Source organism: Phyllobates terribilis, unplaced genomic scaffold, assembly GCF_046119375.1.
Source record: "Phyllobates terribilis strain yellow unplaced genomic scaffold, ASM4611937v1 Scaffold_12__6_contigs__length_324123572, whole genome shotgun sequence".
Classification (NCBI taxonomy): Eukaryota; Metazoa; Chordata; class Amphibia; order Anura; family Dendrobatidae; genus Phyllobates; species Phyllobates terribilis.
In genome coordinates, this window is record NW_027362772.1 from 15,511,233 (window position 1) to 15,520,857 (window position 9,625).

The window sequence follows — 9,625 nt, forward strand, 5'->3', positions numbered from 1 at the left end:
TACTACAGACTCTTTCAACTCTCGGCATCACAGACTTGGCCCTATCCTGGATCTCTTCATACCTAACAGACAGGACATTCAGTGTCTCCCACTCACACACCAACTCCTCATCTCACCCCCTATCTGTTGGTGTCCCCCAAGGTTCAGTCCTAGGACCTCTGCTCTTCTCCATCTACACCTTCGGCCTGTGGCAGCTCATTGAGTCTCACGGCTTTCAGTATCACCTCTATACTGATGACACACAGATCTACCTCTCTGGACCCGATATCTCCTCCCTACTAACCAGAATCCCACAATGTCTGTCCACTATTTCATCCTTCTTCTCTGCTAGATTTCTAAACCTTAACATGCACAAAACAGAATTCATGATCTTTCCACCATCTCATTCACCCCCCCCCCACCCGACTTATCTATCAACATCAATGGCTGCCCACTCTCCCCAGTCCCACAAGCTCGCTGCCTCCGGGTAATTCTGGACTCTGATCTCTCCTTCAAACCACATATCCAAGCCCTTTCCACTTCCTGCTTACTCCAATTCAAAAATATCTCCCGGATCCGCACATTCCTCAACCATGAATCTTCAAAAACACTAGTGCATGCCCTCATCATCTCCCGCCTTGACTACTGCAACCTCCTGCTCTGTGGCCTCCCCTCTAACACTCTCGCACCCCTCCAATCTATCCTAAACTCTGCTGCCCGACTAATCCACCTGTCCCCCCACTATTCCCCGGCCTCTCCCCTCTGTCAATCTCTTCACTGGCTCCACATTGCTCAGAGACTCCAGTTCAAAACCCTAACCATGACATACAAAGCCATCCACAACCTGTCTCCTCCATATATCTCTCACCTAGTCTCCCGGTACTTACCTGCACGCAACCTCCGATCCTCACAAGATCTCCTTCTCTACTCCCCTCTTATCTCCTCTTCCCACAATCGCATACAAGATTTCTCCCGTGATTCCCCCCTACTCTGGAACTCTCTACCCCAACATATCAGTCTCTCGCCTACCATGGAAGCCTTCAAAACCTGAAGACCCACCTCTTCCGACAAGCCTTCAACCTGCAGTAACCACCGCTGCATGACCAGCTCTGCCCTCACCAACTGTATCCTCACCCATCCCCTGTAGATTGTGAGCCCTCGCGGGCAGGGTCCTCTCTCCTCCTGGACCAGTCGCCATCACGTTTTGTTCAAGATTATTGCAATTATTTTTGCTATGTATACCCCTTTTTCACATGTAAAGCGCCATGGAATAAATGACGCTATAATGATAAATAATAACAATACTAATAATAATGCAGGATGTAACTCAGAATCAGTGCAGGATCAGTAATGTACTGTATGTACACACTGACTCCACCAGTATCCCCCACTTTCTGAAAGCAGGAACAGGGGCCCTTTAAGAAGTCATGCAAAATATTGTAATAAACTCCCATTTTGTAGAACTTCCCCCTTACACATAAAGCTGAGCACAGCAGAGTGTGAAGAGCAGACGTAGCAACTAGAGTCTACTGCAACTGTGCATGGAAGGAGACAATAAGAAAATGTACCAACCAACTTCAGATGTGGTGACCATGCAGCCTGGACCGGTGGCCTACCAAACCCCACAGAAGGATTACCTGGTGTGGTCCATCGTCAACCTGATCTGTTGCTGCCTGCCTCTAGGACTGGCCGCTGTCATCTTCTCCGTCAAGGTAAGTACAAAACAAAAAATCCAAATTTCTGGGAGAGATTTTCCATTCTTTACCCCTTCCAGAACCAGGTGATCTTATGCCCAAGATTCTGTTTTCTTATTGTCGCTCTCTAAGAGCCATAACTTTTTTTTACACCTCTGTTAGCATAGATGTAGAAGTATCTGCAAGTAAATCCACAGCTGCAACAACTCTGCTGATTAACCTGTTGACTTCAGTAGCAAAATTAAAGAAAATAAAATGCTCACCTCTTCTGCCGCTGTCACCAATCCCAGCGCTTCTGACTGGCTGCAGCGGTGACACAAGAGAAGACGCCATGCCAGGAGGTTGGGATGGCATAAGAACAATGCTGGGTGCGGCAAAAGTGGCAGAAGAGATGAAGATGATGGGTTTTTTTACTTAATTTTTAACTTTACCAAGATTTTTTTTTAGAAGGGTTAATAGGAAAAACAAATCTTCCATTGTTTTGTTTTTTTAGTTTATCTTTACAGCATTTACTGCATCAGCTTCTCTTTTAAAAATCAAAGTTTCAGCTAACGCCCAGTGAGAATGGCGCAGGCACAGCTCCTGAGCCCGCACATACATGTCCTGCTGCGTGACGTCGCCAATGTTTACACAACTTGTATCTTTTATTCTATTCTTTCCTCTATTTAAATTTTTATTTTGTTCTCGAACACTTTTTTTCCCATCTTCAATTCTTTTACTCCTTTAGTGTTTACTTTGCAATAGTATTTTTTTTATCCTTTGCAGCTTTTTATCTTTTCCTTTTTATCTCTTCTTTTTACAGTTCTACATTTTGATTTTTTTTTTCATTTGCTCTTTATTTGTTGTTCCATCTCAGGATTTTATTTTTGTTTTCGATTCTATTTTTACATGGAATTTACTTTGTTTTATTTGATGTTCTTTTGTTGTTGTTTTTCACATACATTGTAGAAAGAAGCTGATACTTTGTTTAGTAACTAAAAATAATCCACAGAGACGGAGAAACTGTTTTATGCCACAAGATTGCTGGAAGGAAGGGGAACAGTGAGAAGTTTAGATAATGGTTTTATGATTTTATGTTTCCATCATGAGTTTTGTAAAGTTTCTGCCTGCAGTTTTACTTTTTTAAGAAAAACATAGATAAACAAATCTAACTTAATTCTTTTCTCTTCTACGCGTCATAACCTGCTCCTTCCCTCACTTATCTGCACTCTACACTTCTGAAATACTCTGTGCTGCTAGGTGCTCTGCCTGCTGTACTATGTGGCTTTCTCCACTGCTCTTCTAACTCTCGGTCAATGACCTCCCTGATATCAACAGACTCCTGTCCTGAAATTCTCCGTACCGTGGAAAATCATTTTCCTGTTATTAATCTCACCTCCCACAAGACTTTTCCCTCTATTACTGGGACGATAATACCCCACCCATGATGTCATTGCATACACGGCAACTTACCTGGAAGACCTGCCGTATTCCCAAAAGAGATTGCAACAGCCTTCCATAAAGCAGATTTCCATCATCTGTTAATGGACAATTAGAGGAAATGTCTGTTAGAGTTTGCACTTTTCTTCTTGAGCCGGAAGGCTTTTAGTGTTGCCTACACTTGGTTTGATTGCAGTTGCGTTCTTCTCGTTTGGCTTAGGTTTCGCGCGTACGCACTTGCAGTGATTGTTGCTAATTAATAATGTTGATTTGGCATAGGCGTATAGTAGCGTGAGCATATAATGCCTGGTGCAAAGACATTGACACTCACTCACTGTGTAACTGACTTACGACGTCCTCACGCATGTGCACTTGCGCTAATCATCACTAATCAATGTCTGTAGCTCTGGCATATGCACAAACTGATAATTCTGGACAATATTCTCACAATGCCCTTGTTTCAGTTCAATTACTAAGCATTTGATAATTATTATTTCATTATAAATAGACATACTGCATGCATTTTCACTTTACCCCTGACAAAGCTAAATTGTGGTGGCGAAACGTGTAGGTAAACTTTCTCCACCCATCCCACATTTGGATTCCGCCTGTCTCCTCCTTAGATTTGGGTGCTACCTTGCCTGTCTGTCGGTTGATATACAACGGACTATCCCAGATTTCGCTGGCTTGGTACTGATCTCCTTTTTTTCTGATTTGTATGGTAATAAATGGAATAGCTCTAAATGATTACTTTATATACTATCCTCATTTCCTAAGGATTTGTGCTTTTATGCTTTGCTATTTTGTTGCATATTTAAACTTTTTCTCCAGTGCAACTTATTGAATCTATTTTCATTATTTGTGATCCTAGAGATTGGATCTTAGGATAGATGGATTATTACAGTCACACCTTTGTATACTATGATGCCCATTTGTACCATTTTAAGTGGTTTTAATTAGTTATTGTATGTCTTAGATGTCTTAGATGCAATTCTGAATTTTTTTTATTCCTTAGTTTTTGGAATGTTTGCAATCGAGTTGATTTTTCTCCTTTTGGTGGTTTCCATCTTTGTTATGTTTTCATTACAGTTTCACCCATGTTTTGCAGAAACAGATCTAATTTACAAGTCTTTTTACACTTCTTGTGAAATCAATAATTCATTCCTCTTATTTACAGACCCGAGACGCCACTAATCAGAATAACGCAGCCCTGGCCTCCAAGCACTCCGGTACTGCCTACGCCCTAAATATCTCCGCTACAGTGATCGGGATCATCCTAATTATTGTCGTTATCATCATTCATTTCACCACAAAAAGATAAATCTTTGAAAACCGAAATAAAATTGTAAAAAATGCAAAAAATTTCTGGACATATATCCCTTTTTGTGGTATTGGTTGATAATCTCTTGTACTGGGACCAAGTTTTCATGACGCTTTGTACTTTATGTTATTGGTAAATTGTGGTCAATATTCATTTTGCTTGTATTATAAAAATGGAATTTACAGACAATTTTAAAAGTTTGCAAGTTTCAACATTTGAATTTTAGTTCTGCTTGTATATCACACATAGTGAATAAATAATATGTACAATAAATTGACTTTTTCTTGGTATCACTTTTGAAAACTCCTTTTTATTCTTTTCGGGATGTTACAAGGCTGGTAAGTTTTGCTGCAATTCTTCAAATTTTCATGAACATTTAAAAATCTCCATTTTTAGGGACTAATTCAGTTCTAAAGGGATCTAAATTGATCTCTAAAATTGCTTCATTTTTAATCCGGCACAATTTAGAATCTTAAAAACAGCATTTAGGAATTTTTTACAGGCAGAGTAGATACAAATTTTGGGTTTATTTTTTTGAAACACGCGGCTGATAAGAAAGAGACACTACTCCATATTTATTAACCTGATCCTGCTGATCAGGATTAAGACATTTATCTAGGGGTGCAGTGAACATTTTGACCCCTCGGGAGTCTCATAGAATTTATTAGAATTGGACTAAGAAAATAAAAGTGTTCATTTTCCAAACATAGCTGTAGCCCCAAAGTTTTTAATATTGAAGATGTGCGTCGCACACCGTTTGACCCCCATAGGATGGAGTCAGCAGCGGCAATGAAAAACTTAAAACTGGAAGAAGACGGAAGAGGAGAGATGGAAGGACTGGATTACTGCAGCAGTGAGACAGGTATGCAGAGGGCCGAGGAGAGAGGAGTATATAACATATATGTATATATATATATATATATATATATATATATATATATATATATATACATATATATATATATATATATATGTATACAGGCACTATGGCCCTATTAGATAAAGGGCAGATTTGAGCACTGAAATGTAATGCCCTATTAGATAAAGGGCAGATTTGAGAATGTAAAGTCAAGGCCTATTAGATAAAGTGCAGATTTGAGCACTTAAAAGTAATGCCCTATTAGATAAAGAGCAAATTTGCGAACGCAAACTGTCATGTCCAATTAGATAAAGGGCAGATTTGAGCACTTAAAAGTAATGCCCAATTAGATAAAAGGGAGATTTGAGCACTTGAAGGTAATGCCCTACTAGATAAAGGGCAGATTTGAGCACTTAAAAGTAATGCCCTATTAGATAAAGGGCAGATTTGAGCACTTAAAAGTAATGCCTAATGCCCTATTAGATAAAGGGCAGATTTTAGCGCTTAAATGCAATGCCCTATTAGATAAAGGGCAGATTTGAGCACTTAAATGTAATGCACTATTAGATAAAGGGCAGATTTGAGCACTTAAAAGTAATGCCCAATTAGATAAAGGGCAGATTTGAGCACTTAAATGTAATGCCCAAATAGATAAAGGGCAGATCTGAGCACTTGAAAGTAATGCCCAATTAGATAAAGGACAGATTTGAGCACTTAAAAGTAATGCCCTATTAGATAAAGAGCAGATTTGAGAACGTAAAAGGTCATGTCCAATTAGATAAAGGGCAGATTTGAGCACTTAAAAGTAATGCCCAATTAGATAAAAGGGAGATTTGAGCACTTGAAGGTAATGCCCTACTAGATAAAGGGCAGATTTGAGCACTTAAAAGTAATGCCTAATGCCCTATTAGATAAAGGGCAGATTTTAGCGCTTAAATGCAATGCCCTATTAGATAAAGGGCAGATTTGAGCACTTAAATGTAATGCACTATTAGATAAAGGGCAGATTTGAGCACTTAAAAGTAATGCCCAATTAGATAAAGGGCAAATTTGAGCACTTAAATGTAATGCCCTATTAGATAAAGGGCAGATTTGAGTACTTAAAAGTAATGCCCAATTAGATAAAGAGCAGATTTGAGCACTTAAAAGTAATGCCCTATAAGATATAGAGCAGATTTGAGAATGTAAAGTCATGGCCTATTAGATAAAGGGCAGATTTGAGCACTTGAAAGTAATGCCCAATTAGATAAAGGGGAGATTTAAGCACTTGAAAGTAATGCCCTACTAGATAAAGGGCAGATTTGAGCACTTAAAAGTAATGCCCTATTAGATAAAGGGCAGATTTGAGCACTTAAAAGTAATGCCTAATGCCCTATTAGATAAAGGGCAGATTTTACTGCTTAAATGCAATACCCTATTAGATAAAGGGCAGATTTGAGCACTTAAAAGTAATGTCCTATAAGATATAGGGCAGATTTGAGCACTTAAAAGTAATGCCCTACTAGACAAAGGGCAAATTTGAGCACTTAAATGTAATGCCCAATAAGATAAAGGGCAGATTTGAGCACTTAAAAGTAATGCCTAATGCCCTATTAGATAAAGGGCAGATTTTAGCACTTAAATGCAATGCCCTATTAAAGGGCAGATTTGAGCACTTAAATGTAATGCCCTATTAGATAAAGGGCAGATTTGAGCACTTAAATGTAATGCCCTATAAGATATAGGGCAGATTTGAGAACGTAAACGATCATGCCCAATTAGATAAAGGACAGATTTGAGCACTTAAGAGTAATGCCCTATTAGATAAAGGGCAGATTTGAGCACTTAAAAGTAATGCCCTATTAGATAAAGAGCAGTTTGAGAACGTAAACGGTCATGTCCAATTAGATAAAGGGCAGATTTGAGCACTTGAAAGTAATGCCCTATTAGATAAAGGGCAGATTTGAGCACTTAAAAGTAATGCCCTATTAGATAAAGGGCAGATTTGAGCACTTAAAAGTAATGCCCTACTAGATAAAGGGCAGATTTGAGCACTTAAATGTAATGCCCTATTAGATAAAGGGCAGATTTGAGCACTTAAAAGTAATGCCCTATTAGATAAAGGGCAGATTTGAGCACTTAAAAGTAATGCCTTATTAGATAAATTGCAGATTTGAGCACTCAAATGTAATGCCCATTAGATAAAGGGCAGATTTGAGACCTTACAAGTAATGCCCTATTTGATGAAGGGTAAATTTGGCACTTAACAATAACTACTAGTGTGAACTCTGTAGGTGGTTTTACCTATGCACAGAGGTTGGCATATTATGAATAAATGTAAATGACACACCCCTGCTCACTGTGAGCTGTCCCTAGAATGTCCCGGATATAATGTATACAATTCATAGAACAAGCAACCAACCTGAAACACAGAAATGACATGAATCAATATACAGCCTAAAAGCACAAGGTTGTTGTCGCTCAAGGATGTGTAAGATAGGAAAGACAACCCCATAGGGAATAAATCCCTCATGTTAGCAGTTGTTCTTATCCACCCACATACTGCGTCCAAAGGCTTTTCCCCTCTAAACAACAGTTCACCAGGAGGCCCAAGAAGAAGAGGAATGGTAGATGTCCACTGCAAGCCCAGCAGATAGTGTGGGTACACAAGTAGTTATTTTTAAGTACCAAATTTGCCCTTTATCAAACAGGGCATTACTTTTAAATGTTCATCTGCCCTTTATCTAATAGGGCCATAAATAGTGTGTGTTTTCCTGTTTTTGTTTATGCGGGGAATTATTTTTAAAGTATATCTATTAAAATGTATTGTTTTATGGGGATTTTAAGGGATGTAAGACATTACATAAATACAGCATCAGAACCAAGCTAACACCTAAATAAAGCACAAGAACCAAGCTAACACCCAAATAAAGCACAAGAACCAAGCTAATGCCCAAATAAAGCACAAGAACCAAGCTAATGCCCAAATAAAGCACAAGAACCAAGCTAACATCTATATACAACACCGGAATCCACCTAATACCTAAAGACTGCAAAACCAAGCTAACACTGAAATAAAGCACAAGAACCAAGCTAACATCTAAATAAAGCACAAGAACCAAGCTAACATCTACACTGTGTGCCGAATTATTAGGCAAATGCGTATTTTGATCACATGATACTTTTTATACATGTTGTCCTACTCCAAGCTGCATAGGCTTGAGAGCCAACTACCAATTAAGTAAATCTGGTGATGTGCATCTCTGTAATGAGGAGGGGTGTTGACTAATGACATCAACACTCTATATAAGGTGTGCTCAATTATTAGGCAACTTCCTTTCCTTTGGCAAAATGGGTCAGAAGAGAGATTTGACGGGCTCTGAAAAGTCCAAAATTGTGAGATGTCTTGCAGAGGGATGCAGCAGTCTTGAAATTTCCAAACTTTTGAAGCGTGATCACCGAACAATCAAGCGTTTCATGGCAAATAGCCAACAGGGTCGCAAGAAGCGTGCTGGCCAAAAAAGACGCAAAATAACTGCCCATGAATTGAGGAAAATCAAGCGTGAAGCTGCCAAGATGCCATTCGCCACCAGTTTTGCCATATTTCAGAGCTGCAACGTTACTGGAGTACCAAAAAGCAACATAAGATAAAACGGCAAGAATGGGCCAAGAAATATCTTAAGACTGATTTTTCAAAGGTTTTATGGACTGATGAAGTGAGTGTGGCTCTTGATGGGCCAGATGGATGGGCCAGAGGCTGGATCAGTAAAGGGCAGAGAGCTCCACTCCGACTCAGACGCCAGCAAGGTGGAGGTGGGGTACTGGTATGGGCTGGTATCATCAAAGATGAACTTGTGGGACCTTTTCGGGTTGAGGATGGAGTGAAGCTCAACTCCCAGACCTACTGCCAGTTTCTGGAAGACAACTTCTTCAAGCAGTGGTACAGGAAGAAGTTGGTATTGTTCAAGAAAAACATGACTTTCATGCAGGACAATGCTCCATCACATGCATCCAACTACTCCACAGCGTGGCGGCCAGAAAAGGTCTAAAAGAAGAAAAAATAATGACATGGCCCCCTTGTTCACCTGATCTGAACCCCATAGAGAACCTGTGGTCCATCATAAAATGTGAGATCTACAGGGAGGGAAAACAGTACACCTCTGGGAACAGTGTCTGGGAGGCTGTGGTGGCTGCTGCACGCAATGTTGATCGAAAACAGATCAAGCAACTGACAGAATCTATGGATGGAGGCTGTTGAGTGTCATCATAAAGAAAGGTGGCTATTTTGATCACTAATTTTTTTGGTTTTTGTTTTTGCATGTCAGAAATGTTTATCTCTAAATTTTGTGCACTGATATTGGTTTACCTGGTGAA

At 39.5% G+C, this 9,625-nt stretch overlaps 1 protein-coding gene across 1 annotated transcript; it reads left to right on the forward strand.

The window, feature by feature from the left end:
- Positions 1-1,439: 1,439 nt before the first annotated feature.
- LOC141172936 (dispanin subfamily A member 2b-like) lies at positions 1,440-4,703 on the forward strand. Its single transcript, XM_073657549.1, has 2 exons — positions 1,440-1,691; positions 4,270-4,703. The coding sequence occupies exons 1-2, from the start codon at positions 1,521-1,523 to the stop codon at positions 4,411-4,413; spliced, it is 315 nt and encodes a 104-aa protein (XP_073513650.1). The 5' UTR covers positions 1,440-1,520; the 3' UTR covers positions 4,414-4,703.
- The last annotated feature ends 4,922 nt before the right edge of the window (positions 4,704-9,625 follow it).

Coding starts and splice junctions, on each gene's coding strand:
- LOC141172936 (XM_073657549.1), top strand. CDS start 1,521: ATGGAAGGAGACAATAAGAAAATGTACCAACCAACTTCAGATGTGGTG. Junction 1,692..4,269: donor CTGTCATCTTCTCCGTCAAG/GTAAGTACAAAA, acceptor TCTTATTTACAG/ACCCGAGACGCCACTAATCA.